At 39.0% G+C, this 25,729-nt stretch overlaps 4 protein-coding genes across 6 annotated transcripts in view; all 4 read left to right on the forward strand.

Moving 5' to 3' along the window:
• Positions 1–673: 673 nt before the first annotated feature.
• Positions 674–3,013, forward strand: LOC132113689 (claudin-15-like). The gene is made up of 5 exons (XM_059521606.1): positions 674–982; positions 1,822–1,986; positions 2,144–2,225; positions 2,523–2,630; positions 2,798–3,013. The coding sequence occupies exons 1-5, from the start codon at positions 742–744 to the stop codon at positions 2,886–2,888; spliced, it is 687 nt and encodes a 228-aa protein (XP_059377589.1). The 5' UTR covers positions 674–741; the 3' UTR covers positions 2,889–3,013.
• A 5,090-nt stretch (positions 3,014–8,103) lies between these two features.
• On the forward strand, positions 8,104–16,000 carry LOC132116425 (dnaJ homolog subfamily C member 3-like). Its single transcript, XM_059525238.1, has 13 exons — positions 8,104–8,211; positions 8,445–8,594; positions 9,607–9,717; positions 10,305–10,429; positions 10,528–10,602; positions 10,725–10,868; positions 12,176–12,357; positions 12,609–12,728; positions 13,245–13,350; positions 13,544–13,664; positions 13,739–13,871; positions 14,024–14,172; positions 14,769–16,000. The coding sequence occupies exons 2-13, from the start codon at positions 8,498–8,500 to the stop codon at positions 14,903–14,905; spliced, it is 1,500 nt and encodes a 499-aa protein (XP_059381221.1). The 5' UTR covers positions 8,104–8,211; positions 8,445–8,497; the 3' UTR covers positions 14,906–16,000.
• Positions 16,001–16,329: 329 nt separating this feature from the next.
• LOC132113694 (cytochrome b5 domain-containing protein 1) lies at positions 16,330–19,399 on the forward strand. Of its 2 annotated transcripts, none has more exons than XM_059521620.1 (4): positions 16,330–16,555; positions 16,682–16,758; positions 18,095–18,313; positions 18,660–19,399. In XM_059521620.1, exons 1-4 carry the CDS (start codon positions 16,435–16,437, stop codon positions 18,885–18,887), a joined length of 645 nt encoding a protein of 214 aa, XP_059377603.1. In that variant the 5' UTR covers positions 16,330–16,434; the 3' UTR covers positions 18,888–19,399. The 2 variants fall into 2 exon arrangements, with proteins under 2 accessions (XP_059377603.1, XP_059377611.1); XM_059521628.1 differs by having other exon boundaries at positions 18,095–18,238.
• Positions 19,400–20,880: 1,481 nt separating this feature from the next.
• LOC132116437 (chromodomain-helicase-DNA-binding protein 3-like) overlaps positions 20,881–25,729 on the forward strand; it is a 47,955-nt gene continuing 43,106 nt past the window's right edge. For both annotated transcript variants that reach the window (XM_059525256.1, XM_059525246.1), the window contains exons 1-5: positions 20,881–21,210; positions 23,262–23,392; positions 23,736–23,903; positions 24,650–24,774; positions 24,845–25,083. In XM_059525256.1, coding sequence (XP_059381239.1) covers positions 21,048–21,210; positions 23,262–23,392; positions 23,736–23,903; positions 24,650–24,774; positions 24,845–25,083 — 826 coding nt within the window. In that variant the 5' untranslated portion in view covers positions 20,881–21,047. The remainder of the gene's footprint in view (positions 21,211–23,261; positions 23,393–23,735; positions 23,904–24,649; positions 24,775–24,844; positions 25,084–25,729) is intronic.

A 25,729-nucleotide genomic window follows, 5' to 3' on the forward strand; every position in this document is an offset into this window, starting at 1 on the left:
AAGGGCTGTAAAGACATCTAATTGTTGCAAAAAAAAAAATGCTGCAAATAAATTTTTCTGAACTTTATATTCATCACAAATCTTGAAATGTATGAGGCTTCCACAAAACTATTATAAGCAGTATAAAATGCACTAAAAATGTTTTCAACAATGATAATATTAAATGTTTCTTGAGCACCAGATTTCAGGAGAGTGGAGTAATGGCTGCTGAAAAATCAGCTTCGCTATCACAGGAATAAACACTTACCAACCCCAAAGTTTTGAACATGGATAGTTATTTCAGATATAGACAACAAATATTTTTAATTTGGAGAGGATTTTTTTTTTTTTTTTTTTTTGCATTTTCTGTGGCACCGGATATTCTCCCTCTGTTTGGGTGCAGTCAGCTAATCACACTTTACAGTGTGCAATGTGTGTGAGTCCATGAAACATAAGGATGCACTGCCAGTGAAGGTCAGGGAACGACCATTGGACTTTAACGATAACCACCTGTTGAGTTTCGAGGTGTAAAAGCATGCACACGAGAAGGGAGGGCAAACAGAGCCTATAAGTGACCCATCGCTTTTATATGTCGATCTCCGTGGGAAAACTGGCTTAGCTCACGAAGCAGCTCGATAAATTAATAAAACCTGGATATTTCTCATAACTTTTCAGCCAACGCAGAACACATTTAAAAAGAAAAAAACTAGCGTAGGCTACATAAAGCAGGGAAAACTCAAGAAATACTAAAGTCGATTGTGGATGACTTGTAGCTATAAGGCAGCCATGGATCCGGTTATCGAAGTCGTTGCTTTAATTCTCGGTTTTGTGAGTTGGATAATGGTTGGCGTCACAATCCCGAACCGTTACTGGAAAGTATCCACACTGGACGGGACAGTGATCACCACCTCGACCCTCTACGAGAATCTGTGGATGTCCTGCGCCACGGACTCGACGGGGGTGCACAACTGTCGCGAGTTCCCCTCTCTGCTGGCCCTGTCTGGTAGGACACAATCACCACACTTTACTTAGCCTACTAATAATTTCATTATCATATCACCCTTGTAGCCATGTGATATCAGCCGCCACTATAAATTAATTTCATTTAGGTTGAAATGTGGTTACCATTACTATTTATCCCCTCACAACTCATTCCATGTGTTTTGGGATAATTTAAATAATTTTTCTTTCTTTTGATATTTTATTTGTTTACCGCTATTAACTATTTATTTATTTTCTCTGTCAGTCTGATTTAAGCTATTTGTCTTATAAATGCATTTATTTATTTAGCTACAATGTTGCGATGTCTGTTCATTCATCATTTTCCATCCAGTAATTATTTTATACACTACTTTTAAATTCATTTGACTTTCCTTCCTTCCTTCTTTCTTTTATTTATCCTTTCAATATTTTAAATTTGTTCATTTATTTGTTTACTGCTATTTACTATTTATGTGTTTCTCTTTTATTTACTAAATCATTATATTATATATCTATTTGACTTTGTGCTGTTTATTTACAATTACATTTGCATTTAACACTTTTATTCAAAGCGAAATGAGGACAATGGAAGCAATTAAAAACAACAAAAGCGCAATGATACACAAGTGCTATAACAAGTCTCCGTTAGCTTAGACGCAGTAAACGTAGCAAGGGCTTTTAAATAATATAATAAATACAAAGAAAAGAGATAGAATATAAAAAAGTATAGAGCAAGCTAGTGTTAGAGGTTTTTTATTGATTTATATATAATCCTGTATATTTTATATCAATACTGTATTCAGATCTTTGAGTAGGTTTGTTAATATTGTAATATAATAGCAGCTCTTTCTGTTTCCCCAGGTTATATCCAGGCGTCGCGCGCGCTTATGATCGCGGCAGTGATGGCGGGCACCATCGGCGTGGTGGCCACCCTCATCGGCATGCAGTGCTCGAAGGCCGCCGGGGACAACTACACACTGAAAGGCAGAATCGCAGGAACCGGAGGCGCATTTTTCGTGCTGCAGGGTAAGACACATTACTAATTAAACTCAACCTTGACTGAGATCTCCTGTTGGTGGATTTGCTTTTCAAGTTATGTTTAAAAGAGTTCTTATCAGATGCACATTCCGAAAGCTTTATTGCTATTGCATCGGTTAAACTTTGTTTTTAATCCCATCCAAAGGTTTGTGCACGATGATATCAGTGTCCTGGTACGCGGCCAACATCACTCAAGAGTTCTTCAACCCGCTTTACCCAGGCCAAAAGTAAGAGCTCTATTGGAAATGTAAAGGGAAAGGCTGCCACCTGCCGTTTCAACTCACACCTATCGGTGGTGCTCACACACAGTCTGAAGTATCAGAGTAAACTAAATTAAACTGTACTATAGGCCTAAATGTATTTGGACACTCTCAGAAAAGAGTACTAAAGCTGTCATAAAAGATACAAATATTTACCATTAAGGTACTAATGTGCATTATTTATGATCCTTTGTTTGTGTAAAGTTTGACTAAATTTGGTTTGAGTGAAACCTATGCACATGTTGTTTTTGTGGTGTGTTATAGGTATGAGATTGGAGAGGCTTTATACATCGGCTGGGCCTCTGGTGTTCTTGCCATCTGTGGTGGAGCTTGTCTCATGTTCTCCTGCAAACTGGGCAGAGAGGAGAAGGCGTGAGTTTCTTTGACACAATCTCTTAAACTCACTCACACGCTTCTCTTTCACATACTATCTCACTTCTCGTTCTTTCATATAAAACATTTAGCCCTTTCTTGTTATTTTATGCATTTGTGCATGTGTTTTGGGGCATGTTTCTTACATTCTGCATCTTCTCTTGCAGTTACTACCAGCCCACACGTGAAACGGTTTACTCAGCATCCGCATCCAGGAGAGAGACGCAGAGCACTTATGGAAGAAATGCCTATGTCTGAATGAAGCAATTCTGGTCAATTTCAAGTCCAAACAACATATTACATTACATTATTAGTTGACTGTTAATATTCTGTCCGGTTATGTTTTATCAGTGCAATTATGTAAATATGTATAAAGTACATAAAGTACAATTTTGTTGCCGTTACGTAAATCAAGATTTGGAAAAAAAAAGATTTACAACATGTTAATTATCTTGTCTCCATTTATTTGTACAAATGACCCTGTTTTATATGATGTTTTATACAAACAATAAACAAACATTAAAAAATATATTAAAAAAGGCATTATATATTGGAGATATTTTATTGTTTGAACCAACACACTATTACAATAATACAACATTTCATATTTTATTGTATTCTTACAAAACTTTACCATTTACACTATTAAATAAAATCCCATAGTATTTTATTCTGTTTTTGCAAATTAGTAATAATAGCATGGAAGCCATGGTTACCATGGTAAATACTTGAAAGGGTCTATTCTATTCTATTCTGTTCAAAGCTTCTTACATTGTTTATAGAGGGTCCCAGATTCATTTATTTCAAATGTTAGAGGTAAGTTAAGTAATAATTTAAAATTAAATAAGAACGTGCCATTTAAAAATGTCATATATTTGAGAATGTTTTATTGTTCAACAGTTCACAACAGTTTCAAAGTTTATACAACAACAATACAGTATATCACATTTAATTTGATTCTTCTATTCTTCTTCTCACTAATAAAATATAACGACTGGGTAAAGGAGTGGCAGGAAGCAAGTGCGAGATCAATGAGATTTAATGAAGACAATACAAAACTGAGACACAAATAACGCTGGGAGGAATACACAGTCCAAGATGGTGGTGAGGGTTTGACGAATCCAGAAGGCGGAGGGGAGTTGGCAGCAGGAGAGGGTGACACAGGAACTGCGGGGAAGCGAGCCGAAGGTAAGTGGTGTTGCTTGGTGATGGGTTGCGTAGAGTGGACGGGGTTCCGGGGAGACACGGACATCCAACGCAGAAACACACAAGAAAGCAAGGCATAGGTTACAAACATGAAACAACGCTCTCACGAACACAAGACGTTAGACAAGCCAATATATAGGGATGAGTAATGAGTGACAGCAGTTGCTGATGACAATTAACGGAGACGCCCACAAACTAATCAGTGCTGACGCGTAACACACAGACTTCACCCACAAAGTGCAAAACCCAGAGATCACGGTTTACCAACCGTGACAGTACCCCCCCCCCCCCCCCCCCCCCTCTAGGAACGCCTCCTGGAGTTCAGGGCCAACTCCTTTCCTCCGGAACGTAATCTTCCCAGTCCACCAAGTAATTTTGGACACATGGAAGGCGGGATGTATTCTCCTGTACGCTGGAGGGATTTTGAGGCGGACTGTCACCGGACTAATGATCTTGGTGACAGTAAACGGGCCAATGAATTTGGGGGCTAATTTGTTAGAAATGGAACGGAGAGGAATATTGTTAGTAGAAAACCACACTTTTTGACCCATGACGTAAACGGGAGGCTTTGACCGGTGGAAATCGGCCTTGGCCTTAGTGCACTCCCTCATCTGGAGCAGAGTCTTGCGGGCTCTGGTCCAGGTGCGGTGGCACCTCTGGACATATGCGTGAGCGGAGGGGACCGCAACTTCAGATTCCAGACTAGGAAAAGCTGGTGGCTGGTAACCTACGCTGCACTGAAATGGAGAAAGGCCTGTGGTTGATACTGGTAACGAATTGTGAGCGTACTCCACCATAGAGAGTTGTTGGCTCCAGGAAGAAGGATTCTTGGAGACCAAACATCGCAATGTTCTCTCTAAATCTTGGTTGGCTCGCTCAGACTGCCCGTTACTCTGGGGATGATAACCCGAAGACAGACTAACCGTCGCTCCTAGCAATTTACAAAACTCTTTCCAAAATTTGGATATGAATTGGGATCCCCTGTCAGAAACCACGTCTACCGGGAGGCCATGTAACCGAAAGAAGTGCTCTAGTACAGTGACCGCTGTCTCCTTGGCTGTAGGTAATTTGGGCAAGGGAATGAAATGTGCCGCCTTCGAGAACCGGTCCAGTACGGTCAAAACGACCGTCATGCCATTAGAGGGTGGGAGGGCGGTAACAAAATCTAGAGCGATATGTGACCAGGGTCTCGAAGGGACAGACAGCGGTTGAAGAAGCCCATCAGGAGGCCGGTTAGACGACTTACCACTGGCACAAACTGAGCAAGCCAAAACAAAATCGTGGACGTCACGAGCCATAAGTGGCCACCAGAATCGTTGTTTAACTAACTCCTTGGTTAGGCTTATCCCTGGATGACAAGCAACGTTAGAGCAGTGACCCCCCTGAATAATTCAGACCGTAACTCTTCTGGCACAAATAAACGATTCGGTGGGCAACCGGGTGGAGGCGTTACCCCTTCTAAGGCCGTCTTGACCTTCGATTTGACCTTCCATGCGAGTGCTGAGACGACTATTTTCTCAGGTAAAATACACTCTGGAGTCACCGGACGGGCGGAGGGATCAAAAAGACGTGACAAAGAATCGGGTTTGACATTTTTGGAACCCGGGCGGTATGACAGAGTAAAATCAAAACGACCAAAAAAAAAAGTGCCCACCAAGCCTGCCTAAAATTAAGTCTTTTGGCAGTTCTAATATACTCTAAATTCTTGTGATCGGTCCAATCTATCACAGCCTTAACCTTGTCAGGATTCATACGTATTCCCTCGGGCGATACGATATACTCTAGGAAGGGGACAGACTGTGCATGGAATACGCATTTGTCCGCCTTGACAAAAAAGCCCATTCTCGAGTAACCTCTGGGGCACTCGTCTGACGTGTTGAACATGTTCCTGGAGAAATGAAGAAAAAATCAGTATGTCATCCAGGTAAACATATATAAACTGATCTACCATGTCTCTCAACACGCCATTAACGAGTGCTTGGAAAACCCTTGGCGAGTTGGAGAGCCCGAACGGCATCACCAAATATTCAAAGTGCCCTCTAGGGGTGTTAAAGGCGGTTTTCCATTCATCCCGCTTCCTGATGCGGACCAAATGATAAGAGTTATGTAAATCCAATTTTGTGAATACGGATGCTCCCTGTAACCTCTCGAAAGCTGAAGACATCAACGGTAACGGATAGGTGTTCTTTATCGTGATGTTGTTCAGCTCTCGGTAGTCAATACATGGTCGCAGAGAGCCATCCTTCTTAGCCACAAAAAGGAAGGGCAGATGAACCTCGATGCAAAGGAATAGAAAGAGAGTAAAGCTTGCCTTTAGGCGGAGACTTACCTGGCACTAAATTTATAGCACAGTCGTAGGGACGATGCGGAGGAAGAGAAGCAGCACGGGACTTACTGAACACCTGCTTCAGGTCCAAGTACTCTGTGGGCACGTTTGATAACACCATGGTCTCTTTCTGAAAGACAGAAACAGGCACAACTGGACAAGCAGAAACCAGACAAGACTCATGACAACTTTCACTCCACAAGGTGACTGTGTTGGAACCCCAATCCACTCGTGGATTATGTTTGATTAACCAGGGGTGACCTAAAACAATGGGAGCTACAGGGGAGTCAATGAGGTAAAAGGATATGGTTTCACTGTGGTTGCCTGAGGTGAGCAGAGTTATGGGTTCAGTGTAGTGGGGGACGTGTGGCAGTTCCTGGCCATTGAGTGCGGTGACATGGATGGGATGAGACACAGGAAGAACTGGAAGGTTCAAGTGACATGCAAGGAGAGAGTCAATGAAATTACCTTCTGCCCCAGAGTCCAGAAGGGCGTGACAGTCGTGAGTGTGGTTCTCCCACCGCAGTTTCACCGGAAGGAGAGTCGATGATGTGGTTGAGGACTTCCCGGCGGAGATCCCACCCGATAGTAGCCTCAGACTTACTACTGGGCTGGCTCTTTTTACCGGGCAGGAATGGATGGAATGCTTCGAGCCACCGCAATATAAGCATAGTCCTTGGGACCTCCGCCGCTCTCTCTCCCTCCGGGAAAGCAGAGCTCTACCCACCTGCATGGGTTTGTGATCGTCGACGGGACCGACCATGTTCTCTCGACACGAGCGGCCCTTTCTGGAGAGACGTAATGGCGTGTAGGAATGACTTGTCTACCCAGGCGGTTAATCCAAGCGTCCACCCGGAGTGCCAGGTCGATTAGGCCGTTGAACGTTGGGGGCAGCTCGGGAGGTAGATCTCATTCTGAACATGGTCGGCCAGCCCATGCAGGAATCGATCCCACTGCACCGCCTCGTTCCACTGGCACGCGGCCGCCAGGGTGCGGAACTGAATGGAATAGTCCGCCACCAATGATTTTCCGTGTTTGAGGTCCGAGAGCTGGTGAGCGGCCTCCCTGCCGGTCGCGGCTCGATCGAACACCCGTTTCATCTCTTCGGAGAGGGCGTGGAACAAGGCGCAACACAGATGTTGATTCTCCCATACCGCTGTCCCCCATAAGGCGGCCCTGCCAGAGAGTAGGGTAAGAGAAAACGCAACCTTGGACTCCTCTGTCACGAAGGTGCGGGGCTGCAATGCAAAATGCATGGAACATTTGTTAAGGAAAGTCTTGCAAAAGTTTGGCTTATTGAAAAGAGCAATTAGTTTTAGCAATAGAAACCACAGTAAATACTTGATAGGGTCTATTCTATTAAATGATCTTTTATTCAAGCATTTTAGTTTGAAGTAGGCACATTGTTTTATTTATTTATTTATTTTCAGTAATAATGATAACTTATAACAAAACCATCGTTACCATTTCTGTTCTTTTCTTTTAAGCTGCATTCTATTCCATAATGCTATAAAACAGCATATATTCATAACAGAACAGAGTATAACATAATCCAAATGCATTAAAAAAACCATGGAATCATATATAACAACCATTTTTAACACAGTAAATATTTGAAAACCTCACTGTTCCTACAGGGATTTAATTTATTTGTATTTTGCAAAATATAATATTAGAACTTAAGTGCAGTGTATATTTGATACTGTCCTATTCTTTTTTCAGTTGTGGTTTAATGCTGTAAGAACATAAGGGATAGAATAGAATAGAATAGAATAGAATAGAATAGAATAGAATAGAATATTTGTCATGGCAACAACGGCTTCCTTTACTGAAGGCCAGACGAGAACAGACTTTTCCTCACAAGTGATGATGACGGGTCATATCAGCTGTCAGTCCATTGCAGGACGTGGGCGTGTCCGTCCAGTGCGCTGAAATAATTCGGCCAATGGGACGGGACCACGTTTGTCGGCAAACACGGATGTGAGCAGCCAGTCACCGCGCTGAAATGTAGGGCGATTTGAATTGTACACCCAGGAGCTTCACCAAAAAGTAGGTGGCCGTCAGCTGTTGTGCACGGTCACTGTCACACTGGGCTAAGAAACACCTGGCTATAAATTACAATACACGCAGGGAGACACGCGGAACTAGAGTTTCGCATTGCTTTATTCCACTCGGACGTATTTATAATCCGGACAACAGAAACATCGCGTTCTTGCCAAGTGTGCCGGATATATGTCGCTGTTAGGATGATCTGAGTGTAAAGACCTGTTCTGTCCTATTAGGCGTTGTAAATCCCAGTGGAAAGACACACGGTTGTATATCGGGGGTGTGATAAATGAATGTCATGATGGATTCGGGACGGCGGAGAGGTTTGAGCAGTGTCCTATCCTCCTTGTCTCTGCTCTGTGTGCTCCTGGACCTACAGCTGGACGGTGAGAGATCACTTTACACTGCACACCTCACAGCTCACCTATTTATTAAAAAGGAAATCATTTTTTCCGTTTTGTTTTCTTCAGTTGTCTGGGAAGAACCGTAGTATTACCATGTTTTGGAGAAGAACCATGATAATACTATGGTGTTCTTTCAAGTATCACTTAAAATCATGTTACAGGAATATGGTAATAATAAAATCTATATTTTAGAATAACATAATTCCATCATCTGGCACTATAAGCAGTATAGCGGGGTACCTCCACAGGTGCTCAACAGGAAGTGTCAAGGAAGAAGTTTCTGATAAAATCATATTGACTTTTAAAACTTAGTAAGATAAGTATCTAAACAGTATTTTGATGTCATCTGAAACTGTCTAGGTTGACAACTCAATTTCTCTCTCTTTAGAATCTGTTTTTGGTCTAACAGAAGAGCAACATAGCACTACCGTGTCATTTAATAATTGTTTTTGGACACAAATCATAATTTATTTGATGCACTTCATGAGACCTAGAAGTGATAGTTCGTTTTTTAATTAATACATGGATTATTGTGATAACAAAACATATATAATGGCCTTCTACCGTATACCTTGGAGTTATTAATATATCCTAAATGTAAAGCTTTTAAAGCTCTTTATTGGTTAATATTGAAACAGAAGCCGTTCTAGAGTTAAGTAGAGATTTTAGTCCTTTTAGTTTTACTTTTGTTTCGTTTTCCATAACTAGAGGGTGGAGTGCTGTTTGCATGGTTTCACTTTTTGTGCTATCATTGTTAACCGAAACATAAATGCAGTGGAAAGCCGTGTTGAATTCCCTTTAAGGAGTTTGTTATTATGACGTGATCGAAACACTTGTTGTTTTGGGTATGTAAGTTATGTAAAAACATTGTTTTGGGTATGTAAGTTTAAGGAATGTAAACTCATTCCCATCAGGCAGATTGGGGGTTTTCAAAGCTGTCTCATTATGAAGTTCAGCAGGTGTCATGTGTAAGTCACCTGTCTCTTTGTTTCAGGTGTGTTAGGAGCAACACCTGTTGAGATTGAGCATCATCTGGAAATGGGTCGTAAACTGCTGGCAGCCGGACAGCTGGCCGAGGCCCTGTCTCACTATCATTCAGCTGTGGGTAAGACATGTATGCACACACACAGTGACCGATGGAGCCTACTGTACCATTCAAAAGACTGCAGTCAGTACGAATTTTTAAACAAAAATGAATACTTTTACTTATGAAAGATGATGTTTAGAGACATTTATAATGTTACAGGCGAAGCAAATGCTGTTCTTTTGAACATAAACGTTTTTTTTTAATTCTCAGATTCTCAAAAATATTTAACAGCGTAACTGTTTGACACATTGATGATAAGAATAATTTCTTAAGCACTAAAATGACCATATTAGAATTAATTCTGAAGGATCATGTCACAGTTGACATTGAAGACTGGAGAAATTATACTGAAAATTCAGCTTTGGCATACAATAAATGTTTATATATATATATATCAAATTTTACTGTATTTTTGTTCAAAGCTTAAAAAAGACTTAAAAAACCTATACAAAATTTACAGACCAGACAACTGTTAAACACCAGTTTAATTTTGTTGTTTTAGTTGATGCTAGTTAGTATTAAAATGCGATCACATTCAGTGTACGTAGGTGATTGTAAATAAAGTAAAGATGCAGTTTATTAACCGATGCGAATATGTTAAACAGAGGGGGACTCTAAGAACTACCTGACATACTACAAACGGGCCGCTGTGTTCCTGGCTATGGGGAAGTCCAAGTCAGCTCTGCCTGACCTGTCCCAGGCCATACAGCTCAAGCCAGACTTTCTTGCGGTGAGTGCATTTTTGTGGTTGTGATATCAAACTCCATTCTAGGTGGCAGTAGCGTATATATATGTTTATGATGTGTGTGTGTGTGTGTGTGTTTTCAGGCCAGACTGCAGAGGGGTAATATTCTACTGAAACAGGGAAGTACTCAAGAGGCTAGAGAAGACTTCCAAGCAGTAGTGAGTGAAACAATTCCCTTATACCTTTAAAACCTGCCAACTTCATTCTCAAACCAGGTCACATTTTGCTCCATTTTGTTCTGTTTCCTGCCTCCTGCTCTGTTTACGTTTCTCCTTTGCAGCTGAAGCGTTCCCCGGATCATGAGGAAGCACATGATCAGCTCAGCAAGGCTGAAGAGCTGGAGTTACTCCAGGAAGAGGCACATGAGGCCCATCACCGAGCAGACTACATCACTACTGTCCAAGTGCTGGAGAAAGTCATAGAGGTGAGTTAGTCTGGAGATCAAAAATGCACATGCAGCAACAGGTGGTGTTTATATATTGATACAAGTGTTAATAGTAATATTAAAGGGATTGTTCACCCAAAAAATTTGTTTTTCCAAAACCATTTGGCTTTTTTCCTTCCTCAGTGAAATGCAAAACACGATTCTTTTCAGATTCTAGAGTCTTTTTTCATTAAAACAGAAGTGTTATGTAATGTATACTGTCAAGCTTAAAAAGGACCCAAAACTTAGCATAAAAGTCTTCTCTAGAGCTTGTGTGCTATTCTACACACACACAGTAGCTTTGTTTGTGTTAGAAACTGAAATTTACACTGTTGTTGAAATGTTTGGGGTTGGTAAAAATTAGTGCAGTTAAATGATAAATCACATCCATAATAAAAGTTTTTGTTTACTTAATATATGTACTGTGTATATTGATTATGTGTATATATAAACACACACACATACTGAATATATTTTGAAAATATTTACATGCATATACATTTATGGTTTTTTATTCTTATTTTTTATATTATATACAAATGTTTAATATAAAAAAAAAACTAAAAAAATCTTAAATGTATAAATGCATGTGTTTGTATGTATATAAACATAAAAAATATACTCCGTATACACACACATATTATGTAAACAAAAACTTTTTGGATGCAGTTAATCATTTGACAGCACATAAAAAAAAAATTGTTTATGTAAGAAGTCTCTTCACCAGGTTCACCAAAGCTGCATTTATTTGGCCAAAAAAAAATAAAAAATACAGTAATATGTGAATTAGCATGATAATTTAAAACCATTTTCTATTTATATTTATATATTTATATATTTCATAATTGAATTTATTTCTATGATGGCAAAGCTGAATTTTCAGCATCGATGTCTCCAGTCTTCAGTGTCACATGATCCTTCAGAATTTGAGAAATTTCTCTCTGTCAATATTGGAAGCAGATGCTTAACTTTGGAAACATTTAATAATAATAATAAAAAAAGGATTCTTTGATAAATAGAAAGTTCAGAAGCACTGCATTAATTAAAAAAATAGAAATGTTTCTTTATACATGACTTTACCATAACTTTTGATAAAATTAAAGCATTCTTTATGAATAAAACTATTTTAATGTTATAAAGTTATAATATAAAAGTTTGAAATGAGTGGCCCTACAAATAGAATACAATAACAAATAACAAATCAAATGTTTCAGTTTAAGCTTAGCATGCCTCCGTGATTCTAAAACTCCGTGTGAATGCTTTGTCATCTAGCTTTGTCCTGTAGTCATCTTTTTTTTGTTTTCCAGCTCTCTCCTTGGGATCCAGAGTCTCGAGAACTAAGAGCCGAGTGCTACATCCGACTCGGGGATCCACGGAAGGCCATTATGGACCTGACACCAGCAACACGTCTCCGTGCGGACAACCGAGCAGCCTTCCTCAAACTCAGCCAACTCCATTACAGTTTAGGCGATCATCACGACTCGCTTAAGTATGTCATTCAGCATATGCTCCTTGGTTTATTAAATCATACAGAGCCGAGCTTCTCATGTAAGCTGCTTCAAGGACAATTCTAGAGTCGTACAGTTGAGTAAATACAGTTGTCAGTCCCACACACTGACTGTGTGCATGTACAGTAGTTGTAATAGTAATACACCAATCTCATGTAATGTTAAAAAGTAGAGTTGCTTCTCTTTTTCGCTCCAGTTCACTGTGTGTTTCTCTCTTTGTTTCTGTTTTCAGTCAGGTCCGTGAGTGTCTGAAGCTGGATCAGGATGATAAGGAGTGTTTCGCTCACTACAAACAGGTCAAGAAGCTCAGCAAGCAGCTGGACTCTGCAGAAGAGCTGATCTCAGAACAGAGGTGCTGTTCTTATTTTTGTATTATTTATCTTATTGCTTATTTTGACTCACATTCTATACACTACCGTTGAAAGGTTTGGGAATCTCTTGAAAGTCTTTATCAATATATAAGTCAAAACAGTATTTTTTATTTCTTTTTGTGATGGTAAAGCTGAATTTCCAGCATCATTACTTGCAGTCTTCAGTGTCACATGATCCTTCAGAAATCATTCTAATGTGCTGCTCAAGAAACATTTATTATTATTAACAGTGTTGAAAGCAGTTGTGCTGCTTATTTGTATTTTTTTCGGAAACCGTCACATCATTTGATGAATAGAAAGCTTAGTAAGAACTGCATTTTTTCGGGGGAAAAAAATGTCTTCACTGTCACATTTGATTAATTTAATGCATACTTGCTGAATAAAAAATAATAATCTGTTTTAAAAATATTTCGGATGTGGTTTTGAATGGTTTTATATCTCCATACTTTTTAATTATTTCAGGTTTTTCAGTGCTACTGGTTGTATTTTTATGACAGGTATCAGGAGGCCATCGAGAAGTATGAAACTGTGATGCGAACAGAGCCCAACGTGGCATTCTACACTAATAAAGCAAAGGAGAGGACCTGCTTCTGCTTAGTCAAAGTATGTTCCTTTATCATGTCATTTAGTTATTTCACAGCTTTTTAATGAGGGATGAAAACCCTTCAAATCCAGCTGTCGTAGTAATCGCCATTCATATGGTATGTTCACTTTCACATCGTTAGAGGTTAATAAGAATAAGAGCATTGAGAGTCTGGGTCTGTTTTTCTCTCGCTCCCTCTTTTGGCTCCTCCAGATGAAGAGTGCCGAGGAGGCCGTAGACATTTGTTCAGAAGCCCACCAGAGAGAACCTCAGAATATCCACATCCTCCGGGACCGAGCGGAGGCATACATCTTACTGCAGGAATATGATAAAGGTAGTTCAACTCTCACTGACTTCATAACCTTTTCATTTTGTTTGCATAAACTTGTGTTTCTTCCTCCGTTTCAGCTGTGGAAGACTATCAGGAGGCACGGGAGTTTGATGAGGACAGCCAGGAGATTCGTGAAGGTCTTGACCGAGCACAGAAGCTCCTCAAGCAGTCTCGCAAGAGAGACTATTACAAGATCCTGGGAGTCAGCAGGTAATGTTGCAGGCAGTGTTACGTCCTTAACTGTTTCTGTACTGTTTTGTGACTATAATAAAGCAGAAGGTTGTTTCTGGGGCTCTTGCAGTAGAAACAATGAAAGTAGATTGTTTGACTGAAATGCTTGTGTCTTTTCACTTGTTTTTTAGGAGTGCCAACAAACAGGAAGTCATAAAAGCGTATAGAAAGCTGGCTCAGCAGTGGCATCCGGATAACTTCCAGTCTGAAGCAGACAAGAAAGAGGCAGAGAAAAAGTTTATTGATATCGCATCAGCAAAGGAAGTGCTCACAGATACAGGTAGGAAAATGTCAGATGACAGAAAAAACTAAATTAAGCATGAATACAAATGCTTTTCAGTCCTTAGCGGTCTATAGGCAGTCAAAAGTTTTTGTAACATTTTTGTTTAAGCTTGTTTTATCGCTGGATGTGCAACACTACTGATCAAAAGTTTGTAAATTAAAAAAAAAAAAAGTCTAAAGTGTTTATTTAGTAAAACCTACAGTAATGTGTAATACAAGGGATTTCTGTTTTAAATAAATGTTGTTCTGTTTTTTTATTCATCATAGAATCCTGATTTCAACAAAAATATTAAGCCTTCAAAACTGATAACGTTATTATTAAATGAGCAAGAAATCAGTATATTAGAATGTCTTCTGAAGGATCGTGAGACACTGAAGACTGGAGTAATGATGTTGCAAATTTAGCTTTGCTTTCACAGGCATAAATTACTTTCTAAAACGTATTACAATAAACTAATAAATTGCATTGTATTTTTGGTCAAATACTGTATATCCAGCTTTGGTGAGGATAAGAGGCTTCTTTCAAAAACATTGGAAATCTAATCATTAAGTGTCTTCAATTCGATGCTCTCTTTGGTGGTGTTTTCTGTTCAGAAATGCGTCAGAAGTTTGATTCCGGCGAGGACCCCCTGGACCCTGAGAATCAGCAGGGTGGAGGAGGCAGAGAAGGGCCCTTTGGCTTTAACCCCTTTGAGGGTGGAAACTTTCACTTCAAATTCCACTACAACTGATAACGGAGAGGCTGATGCAGTATAAACGGACAATGATTTGGACTAAGAAACCTGGCTGGAGAACCTGCTTTATCCAAACTGAACTTCAGGAGGAAACTTATCAAACAGGGAGTTTTTTTTTGTAGTTGAGACTTGAATCCAAAGGCTGTTTTGGACTTCTCCAGGAGCAAATTACTTGATCGGGCAAGCACCACTAGTTTGGTGTTTGGTTTCCGGTCCTTCAGTACGGAAAAATGCAGTCTAGTTGAACTTGGAGTCCTAACACCAGATCAGTCATTTTGGCTCAAACTTTTTGATCTTTCTTTGACATGTGCCATCTTTTAACATCACTTTATCTTTCTCATACTGTCTTTTTTTTTCTTTTTCTGCTGCTTACGTTTGTTTTTTTTGAATAGCACTCCAGATTTTAGGGTTGTGGTTTCTTTTCGACTGTGCCATCATGTACTTCTGCCACCAGTATGTCATATTTGCGTTCTTAAAGATTCATCTCTGACATGCTATCAGTCTTGAAATAGATAAAACAGTATTGCACAGTTTTTGGCAAAGGAAGTACCTCCTGCTTAAAACTACCAGTAATGATCATGCTTTATAGCCTGACAATTTCGATCTGATACCGGTTTGCACAATATATATATATTTTTTACAGAAATCTTTGCTAAAAGTTTACATGACAGAATGTTTATGATCATTTGACAGCTGTTGCAGATGATAAATCAGATGGCAGGCTATAAACCAGTCTTTATTTGGTTGAAGTTTTTTTTCCCCCTTATATATCAACAGGTCAGTGTCCCACAACAAAGCTTTGAAACTATTGTTAGTCCTGCACTTTCAAATCTAAGTTCAACCAACTTAAGAAATCGACAGATATTGGAAAATACATTTATGAAATGAATAAGATTTATGAAATGTGGCAAAAGTCATTTAAAAGGTTTGCAGTTTTCTGGGGGGCCAATGCAATGTCTCCTTTGACCTCACTGATGTTAAAGACATAGGTCTTCCTAATGTTTTATCCTTGTTTTTCATTTGTTTTAAGCTAAGCAAATCCATGAAAATCTCCAAGATATACTGTATTTAAGAAAGAGTATTGAAAACTCATTTGTCAAGTGTCTTTTTTTCCTAGGATTAATGTGTGGACTTGAAGGTAAAGGCAAGCATCACAGTTACTTTAAATTTATTTTTTATTTTTAGCTGAAGGGTGAAAATATGATGTAATAAAAAAAAAATCACAATTACCCAATAGTACTTTTTAGCAAAGCATAGAAAATAATGGTAACACTTTATAATAATTTATAATTGCCTCATTATGAAGTTTTACCAAACTGAAAATAAAAAACTAGCGCCAATTTTTTCCTTATGTTGCGCGCTCCCGTCTCTTGTGCTTCGGTTACCACAACAACAAGTGAGCATGTGCGCGCCTCCGTGGCCAAGATAACAACAGTAACGTTAGTCTTGTACGGTGACTGAATAACGTACTGTACTCCTAAATCGAGTAAACGGTTTTATTTCTTCAAAACAGGAAGTTTGTTAAAATGCGGCGCCCAAAGTATTTCACGCCGAACGAGGTGTCCGTTCACAACACTCTCAACGATATTTGGGTGTCTTACCTGGGCAAAGTGTACGATCTGACACCGCTCCTGGAGGAATATAAAGGCAAGTAAGGTTAAGTCAGCCATATCGTTCAAAATGAAAAGTAATAAACGATTGTGTCCCCAAATTTAAATTTGGCACGTATTAACTGATTATTAAGAGCATTGTAACAAACTCTGTTTCTTATAGGTGATGTGTTATTGAAACCTATCACAGAGTGTGCAGGGAAGGACATCAGTCACTGGTTTGACCCAAAGACAAAGGATGTAAGCCACTGTAATTACATTTGTCAAATATTTTCATGTTATTTTTCAAAACCAAGGACTCCCATAGGGCACACACAAATAACTAGTAATTAAGTAGGTTTTCCAAATATTTTTTTTAAATATGGTATTTGATTTTAGTATTTTTTCCCAGTATGGTTTGATGATTATTTCAAAGATAAGAACTTGGAGTAAAATCTGTGTGTTTTTGAAAACATTCCTTCATTTCAAATAAGTATGAATTTCCCACCCTGAGAACATAACTTAAACCAAACTAGGCTACTGCATTGCTTTCTGCACTATAAAAAATGACTGTGATTTTAACGGTAAAAAACTGTAAAGATGCTACAGTACAAAGCAAACCTGTTTAAATGATCAATGGTAATTTGAAAAACCGTATACTGACGTTCTTTGAAATAATTGTTTCTTATTTTTTTCTTATCGGTTATGTTTATTAGAGTTGTATGTTACATATAATGTTGTTAAATTATTGTTTATTGCATATTTCAGTTTAAAAAGTCTCACCGTGAGGGTGGTTAGTGCTTGTGTGAATGAAACCGTGCACTTTCTATGTATCTTATTATTCACAAGCTGCTTGTGATGGGCTTTGTTTCATCACTTAATTTCTCATCACCACCTGCTTTTGGTGGTTACCAGTGTCTTACAAAGGTACAAAACAGATTTCAGTACTTCAATAATTTGGTATATTAATATCATATCAATTAAAGTATTAAACTGTACATTTAAGGCAAAACCGTTAAACCTGAAATTGTGTATCCGTATTTGGTATAAAACCGTTAAACCTAAAACGGTGTTACCATATTTTTTACAGTATAATTCTGCCAACCACAGCTGCCAGTTTTTTTACCGTATATTTTACGTATTATTTTTTACAGTGTTGGCATGAATTGACAATACTTTTTTATGGAACATTGCAGTATTTATTATAAATGTCTCATGCACATTTTCTTTTTATTTAATGTCCCCCTGTAATCTTTCATAAAAAAACAAAAACATTAATTTCCCCTATCGTTGCAGTGATCTCTTCTCTGATAAGGTGTGGATCAGCAACCTGTCACTCACACGAGATGTTAATAATGCAGTAATGCACCAGTTAGAACATGACAGCATTCCAGTCAGTTCCCAAAAACAAAATAGTCTAGCTCTACACTATTTTCTCATTCGAAGAGGGTGTTTCACTCAGATATGTTTCACAATAATGGAAGAAAATAAAATTTTTAAAGGCACAATCTTCTAAATGATAAAATTTTTTACTTGATTATGGAGCTAATGTTTTTTTTTTTTTTTGTTGATTCAGTGTTGTGTTTTAACTTTTTAGATTCTTACCCATGTTGACCCATTGACTGGCTGCATTAAATACTACACCCCTAGGGGGCGCTTTTTACACATATCCCCTCCTTGCCCTCGCACTGACTGGCCCAATGACTTCGGGAAGCCGTGGTGGAAGGATAACCGCTACGAGGTTGGGTTGCTGTCTGCCAAAACACGCTGGATCCGCATTATCAACACTCTAACCTCCCAAGAGCAGAGGCTGGAGGTAGGCCAATATTAACCTGGCAGAGATTTGTAGAGAGCAGAAAATGCAGATGCTGGCTCCTCTGCAAAATGATTTCAGGATTGTGCCTAAAAAAAGTGCGTATTAATTATTTAAGCATTCCTGAGATAAAATGCATGCAGAGAGTACATTCCTTGTCACGCTTGCACTGCACTGCTGCATACTGAAGAGGGCAGGGCTGCTCTGCTTCATCGCTTTGTAGCTCCTCTTCATCTTTTGATTTTGTCCTCCCTCCCGTTCTTTGCATCTTTATGTGTATGTGCATTCATAAAGTGAACATGTATTTTCTGAGCAGCCAAATAGTTCTAAGCTGTTATTTTCTAAGCAGGTTTGCTCTGAGGAGACTCTGGATGAGATTCTCCAGCGATACCTGCGCTACAATTCCCATGCAGCAAGCTACACCTGGAAGCACAATGGCGTAAATTTGGACATGAGCAAGACCCTGAGTGAAAACGGCATCCCTGCAGAGGACGAGCTTTACTGCGGAAGCCCGGACTGTGACCTCTTCTCTCCATCCATATGTCTGTATTTCAACGATGACCTCACTGAACTCTAAAATCGCATGCTACTTATACGAACAATGGCATATAATTTATTAGAATATCACATCCACTGCGAGCCAATTCGAGCGAGAAGAATGAACGCCACATCAACTATTCATGTGTTCAGTGTTTTTTTATCGATTCCTGTCTGTGTCTTATTGCAGCTCTCTGAGGGGCTTCGTCCAATCAAATGCTGAGCAACAGAATAAAAAAGATGAATGCCAGCCTACATAATAAACCTCTGAACCATAAAGTCGGGTAGTTGCCATGGTAATTGCTCACAGGAAATGCAGCAGCTACTGTATTGTAGGCCACAGCGGGCTCTCTCGACCCCAAGTAGCATATGTATGCATGTAGACAGAAATGATTTCATGCAGCTAACATTTCAATTTAATCACTGCTTTATGAGACTATGCCATTAACGTCTGCAAACGTGCATCTTTTTGGTAAGCAGTTTCATTTGCTTGTGCACCGTGTACTTGGTCTAATGAATTTTTGGGCATCTTTTTGTTCTGTGTGCACGGTAAAGAACCTATAGAACAACAGCGGTTCTCATCCAGGGGTCTTGAGATTGCTCAAAATTATTCAAAGTAAGACCAGATGTGCACCAAAAAGCTGATGTCATATTTCTTGTTTTAATTCATTCCTGTTTCTGTGATCTTGAGAAACCTGGATCTATATGGAATTTTAAGTGGGATTTTTTTTAAGACCTGGAAAAGTCATGGAAATATCTATAACATATATATATATATATATATACATTTTTGTAGTTGTCAAGCTCAAAAATTATAGTAAAATTTATAATTTATAATAAATTTACAAATCACAAATTACTACAAAAATCCAGTATATTAATTAATAGTAACGTAAATCCTGATAAACATTCATTTAATGCATCTGTAATTTTGGAATTTTATTACATTAATTATTTTATTTAAATATTTTTGCTATTATAAATATCATTTAGATTGTTTATATAAATATTTAAGTATATTCCACCTTCTTATATATATATATATATATATATATATATATATATATATATATATATGAAAAAGTTTGAAATGAGCAGCAAAAGTACAACAAATATCTTCAAGTGACTTCAAATATTGTTTTTGACAATTGGAGGCCTCAGAGTCACAAAGGTTAAGAACCGCTGATTTGGATTTATACCAGCCAAACAATAAAAAAACTATATTAGACTAAATATGAAAAACTGCATTTAAAGCAGAAAGAAATGTATAAAGCTTTTTGCATCATCAGTACCACGGCTCAGGATGTCACACTCCAATATGTGCACTTGCAAAATATTATTGTAATTCAGCAGCTAAAAATATAAATGATCCATTCCATATAATTTTCCTAATAATTTATTCTATTTTGAGTGGCTCTGAAAACTTCCTTTGTTCTGTCCTGAGCTTAAATAGTTAATTTTTAAGCAATGCAACATGATGCAAGTGTGGGCATGGCTGCGGCAGCGCTCCCCCCAGCAAACCTCACATCAGCCCTTTCGATCCACTTTTTTTTAATCATCATTATTTTTACAATTTTTTAAATTATTATTATTATTTTAGATTTGTTTTCACAAAGGTGAGGGCCTTAAAAGAATATAAAGCTGGCCGTGTTTGTTTAATGCTACGCCGCGTAAAGTCTTACTGTCTATGCGTAAAGTGCGCGAGGGCGTTACTATGTGCACTTTCGAAAAAAAAAAACACCCAGACAGTAACCAGGCAAGTCTGAAGCAGAGAGAGAACGAAAGCTCACACAATAAAGCGAGTTGAAACACAAGTTGCAATCCGCTATACGCTCCCCTCACGACACAAAGTGATTATTTTTAAGGAGGGAGGGGAGGCTGGAGAGAGAGAAATTGAGAGAGAGAGTGAGAGAGAGAGAGAGAGAGAGAGAGAGGGAGAAAAAAGCAGGGGGGGGGGGGCGTTCTGAAATAATATAGTCAGCCATTTTTATGTAAGGGGATTTTCCTTATTGGGGGGGGGGGGGGGGGGTTGTTAAAAAATAAATATAAGGGCGGCCATCTTTGTTTCTCTGCCTTGTAGTGTAAAATATTCCAAAACGCCCCCCACTTTTGTGTGTCGATTTGAATATTAAATAAATATCATAATTCGGAAGGAATACACTTTTAGATCTCGCGGAACGGGGTCACCGACGGGAGTATAATGTCCTCTCTTCTCCGTTCTTGTGAGGATGATGAGGGCACGGCGGTTAATTCCGAGGGAGGAGATTTTGATGAAGAAGAAGACGACGGAGACCTGGACGAGAACGCAAGCGACATAAACTCGCCGGCGGCTCCTCGAGAAACTGCAGCGACAGCCGCGCCAGGTACCGTTTACCGTGCAGTCCGCGGAGCGCGCGACAACACAACCAAACAAACGCGAGTGCTCCGAAAACTGCCACAGCGATCTGCGCTAATGCACACTTCACTCTGGCTCCTCTGAATTGGCGTTTGCTTTATTTACCCCTCGTGCATTTTGGCAGAGTTGCATTGAGTTTGGCTAAAGTTGATCGGTCCCCCCTCTCTCTGTCCCGTCAGTGTCATTCATCAGGTCTGTCATATGATGGTGCTTTCTCATCTCCAGCTGTGATCCGACAAAGGATCATTAAGCCGCCACTTTGTCGTTTTGTGGTTGCCCCGAGGGCTACAGTTATTTGGCACTTGAGCAGTTAAAGAATAACATGACAATGCATGTATCTAAAGAGGCGTGCGCGTCAGGACTAATGTTACAGCTTTGATTGTGACAATGTAAATAAACTTGACCCGACCCACTACCGCCAGGTTCAGGACAGGGCAGAGCGAGGCTTTCACTTTGCAAAACGCCAGTTTGTACGCTGTTATGATCCCTCAGGCTTTTTTGAGTGTGGGAACATGTCAATAAAGCGTTAAATTATTATGTATATATCTATGGCATAACATCAACCGATAGTGATGAGTCAAAAGTTTCCACTATTTAGTCGATCACAATAGCGCCGGCCACACAGAATGAAAAGCCTCAAAGCATGCTGGTCTGTCACATTAGTTAGTCCTTATGCAATTGCATTGTTTTGTAAGATTTTACTTTTTAAAAAACAAATTGTTATTTTAACTTTTAACTTTTATATCACACTCTGTAGCTGTGCTGTTGTTTGTGGTCTTATATTTTGGGCCCCGTTGGGTGCGTAAAACCGCTGTCTCGCGCACTGTGAATCAGTTGGCACGCGCGTCCCGTCTCGACCCCACGACCTTCAGCTGCGGTTCATCTGGTGGTCTGCTCCCCAGGTACAGGAGTTCATGAAGAGGGGAGCCTCAGCTCGGCTCGTGGCCTCTCAATCACCGAGCCCCGAGTGCGTGCTACTGCCGCCCCTGGCTGCAGCGCGCGCGGGGAAAGTGCTCTGCTTGCGCGCCCCTGCAACAAACACACAATCACATCGAACGTTTATCGCAGCGCAGCGGTAATAGTTCTAATCTGCGATGTCAAACATGGAATGCTGATATCTGCATTATACAAACAAACTGTATCAGGGTGAATGATACAGAGTAAAAAGTGAGAAGGTACACTACTTGTTACAGTGAGGAAGTATTTCTATCTTTTTATATGACTTATTTGGTGTCAACTAATGCAGTCAGGTTGATTTAATTATATTTTAAATTATAAATGTAATTATAAATGTACTTTTGAATTTAAATAGGAAAAAAAGGAGCTTTTCACGTGTTCTGCACAGAGCTGTTTGCTTTAAATGAAAGAACAGACTGATTTGGTTTCATCTGAACGATTTTACATGACTGCTGTAAACAGTCACATGACTCGAGCTGTTTAACTCCACTTTGCCTTTCTGAAAGATAATGTCTTTGTCAAAGCGCCTTTTATGGAAGCATGTCAGACTTGTCATTATACAGGTACCTTATTTGGACTATGTAATGTGAAACATTTTTAGCACATTTTTAGGTGAGCTGGCTGGGTGTTTTAAAGAAAAATATACATTTTGAACATTTTGTGAAAGAAGTTGCATCATTTCATTATTCCTCAAATATTTTTACTTAAAGTAATTTCTTCAGCTCACACAGTGACACTAAATTCTCATCTTATGGAGCACTGCATACAATATTTATCATGGTCTTCAAATTCACTCCGTAAATAGCTTTCGGAGAGTCGTAATTAGGTCATGTTTGTGAGACTAATTCATTAAGTCCTACAGCTTAGTTCAAGTCAGAAGTGGAATGACTTATATTTCCTGTGTGACGGTATTGGTCTCCACACTGCACCTCTCATGTTGTTCAATAATTGAAGTGGGAAATTATTTGATGGATACCTCAGAGGGTTTGCATAGAATTATGGTCACTTTAATTTCGTCAGTCCTCCCATGTTCCCTCATTTCCCCGCATCTCTCTCACTTAGATGATGGTGAGACATCGGACAGGGACAACCTGGGGAAAAAGAAACGAGGCCCCCAAAAAAAGAAAGAGACGAAAAAGAAAGACAAGGACAAGGAGGGGAAGATGGCCAAAGCACGCAAGCGCAAAAAAATAGTATGTTGTTGCTGAATTTTCTCTCTCTTAATGTTGAAGTGCACTGTTTTTTAATTAAACCTTTATTAAATAGTAATTTGCAAGCTGTCAAATGATTATTAATCAAGCTACAAATATAATAGCAATAAATCTTGTATGTCAATATTTTCAGAATAAAGTCCATTGAATGGAGATAATTTTTATGATTATTACTATGATATCATTTCTGCAATCATATACTATGATTGCACTCATTTAAATGAAATAATTTTTATAGGTTTTTTGTTTTTTTAAAGAATGGACTATAGTGACCGTTCTAATTATTTGCTCTGAAGCTTCTGTTTTATTTCTCTGTCTCTTGCAGGACAGTGATGTAGAAAGAGACTCGGACTATGCCGTGAACTCTGACAGTGCTGCCAGCAATTATGGAGGAGAGAAGAAAAAGAAGAAGAAACACAAGGACAAAAAAGAGAAGAAAACCAAGAAAAAGAAGAAAGAGGATGAAGACAGCACACACGAAGAGACCACAAAGGTTATTCTTTAGCACTTTCTATGCCTTTTCTTGCTCTGCCTGCAGAGTTGCAAGCTATTTCCCATCCGCTTTGCTGATACAGGTTGTGTACTTCTCCTTATTCTCCTCTGTATCCAAATCAAACATATATAAAGTGTAAAGCTGAATTAGTTTATTTAAATTGGAGTGGTAAAACTGTTTTGCTGTTGTTGGTATTAATGTAAGAAGGTGTTTAGTTTTTGGTCCGTACTGAAATCAAGCAAGTTATCCCATGCAAATCAGTATTTTAAATAATTACATAAAAATGATAATGCCAATCTTAAATAGGAGTTAATGGGTACTAGGTAATTTCACGGAGTGTCTATTTACAATAAATAGATAGAAATTGCTTTTATATCCCTTGAATACGTTTAAAAATAGCTGTTAGTATTTACAGTTTACCAAAAGATGAATCGCAGCTGAGCTGGTGTTAGTACTGTATATGCAAGAAATTATCCTCAATATAATGTGTTTGCAGACAAAACCTCTCACATTCCCGAACACATATGCAAACACATCATCAGAGGTTGTTCTTGCACTTGCATCCAGAAATTATGACAAGTATAAACTGTGACATGGCACTTCTTGCTGTTGCATGTCCACGACAATGTACAACACACATAATTACTGATCCAGTTAACATGTAGTGGAGTCTAGGGCTCAGATGTTTCCAGATATTTATTACTCATCCACACTGTGACAGCCATATGATGAAGTCTTTCTTCCAGCCAGTAGAGATGAAAACGTCAGCCCAGCTGGCCAGGGAGTGGGGACTGGAGGATGTCGATCACACCTTCACAGAAGAAGATTACCGCACACTAACCAACTACAAAGCCTTCAGCCAGTTCATGAGGTACTGACCTGGATTCATACATTGTAGTTCCTTTGCAGCAACAATTCTGTAAACATATGATCCTCTCCAGACCCATGATTGCTAAGAAGAACCCTAAAATCCCCATGTCCAAGATGATGACCATTCTGGGGGCCAAATGGAGGGAGTTCAGCTCCAATAATCCATTTAAAGGCTCGGCAGCTGCCGTCGCTGCCGCCGCAGCCGCCGCTGCAGCAGCCGTTGCTGAGCAGGTCTCTGCAGCAACAGCCTCCCCTGAACCTCCACCTCAGCCACCACCACTTCGCAAGGCCAAGACCAAAGAGGGCAAAGGTGAGAGGTCCAGAGCATGGGCAGCTGCGTGGGTTTCAGCACAGGACTTGTTAATTCACTTTGTTTAATCCAAAATGTGTGTTTTTGTGGGGCTGAGGGCTGCTGATGGTGATTTGCTGTTGATTTTTTTTTTAATACACTACAGGTGATAAAGGAAAAAATAAAAACTGATAATATTTTCCCCAGTTTGTTACTCACAGTGCATTAAAACAATTGTTTTGTATTACAGGTTTATTGAAATGTTATGTTTACATGAGGCACTTCCTCGTTTAAATATTCACGCATTTGCATGCAGTTGAAAATCGGAACTTAATGAAATCTGATAAACCCACGTTTAGAATTATTGTTTTCTTCTTCTTAAAAAAAAAAAATTATTGAAAAATCTATCTAAAATTTGAGTGCAATAAGCTTATATATTACAGCACAAAATGATATGGTTCAGAAACAAAAACAAAAAAAACGATAACTATATTATTTATTTTGTTTTAGCTTGCAAGTGAATATTTTGTCAGGGAAAGTTAAAATAAGAAAAAATCAGAGAGAGAGACCTGCAGAGTATAGCCTTTCATGCTCATATCCCATATTTTTTACATTAAGTTTGCATTTGCACTCATTTAAAGTTAATATTTAAATTTTTTAAATCTAA

This window comes from Carassius carassius, chromosome 3 (genome assembly GCF_963082965.1).
Source record: "Carassius carassius chromosome 3, fCarCar2.1, whole genome shotgun sequence".
Taxonomy (NCBI): domain Eukaryota; kingdom Metazoa; phylum Chordata; class Actinopteri; order Cypriniformes; family Cyprinidae; genus Carassius; species Carassius carassius.

Excerpts from the sequence above, each read along its gene's own strand:
- LOC132113689 (XM_059521606.1), top strand. The coding sequence starts at position 742 with ATGACTTGTAGCTATAAGGCAGCCATGGATCCGGTTATCGAAGTCGTT. Across the intron at positions 983-1,821 it reads CTCTCTGCTGGCCCTGTCTG|GTTATATCCAGGCGTCGCGC; the intron begins GTAGGACACAAT and ends CTGTTTCCCCAG. Across the intron at positions 2,631-2,797 it reads CTGGGCAGAGAGGAGAAGGC|TTACTACCAGCCCACACGTG; the intron begins GTGAGTTTCTTT and ends CTTCTCTTGCAG.
- LOC132116425 (XM_059525238.1), top strand. The coding sequence starts at position 8,498 with ATGAATGTCATGATGGATTCGGGACGGCGGAGAGGTTTGAGCAGTGTC. Across the intron at positions 9,718-10,304 it reads TCACTATCATTCAGCTGTGG|AGGGGGACTCTAAGAACTAC; the intron begins GTAAGACATGTA and ends TATGTTAAACAG. Across the intron at positions 10,430-10,527 it reads TCAAGCCAGACTTTCTTGCG|GCCAGACTGCAGAGGGGTAA; the intron begins GTGAGTGCATTT and ends GTGTGTTTTCAG.
- LOC132113694 (XM_059521620.1), top strand. The coding sequence starts at position 16,435 with ATGCGGCGCCCAAAGTATTTCACGCCGAACGAGGTGTCCGTTCACAAC. Across the intron at positions 16,759-18,094 it reads TTGACCCAAAGACAAAGGAT|ATTCTTACCCATGTTGACCC; the intron begins GTAAGCCACTGT and ends TTAACTTTTTAG. Across the intron at positions 18,314-18,659 it reads CCCAAGAGCAGAGGCTGGAG|GTTTGCTCTGAGGAGACTCT; the intron begins GTAGGCCAATAT and ends TTTTCTAAGCAG.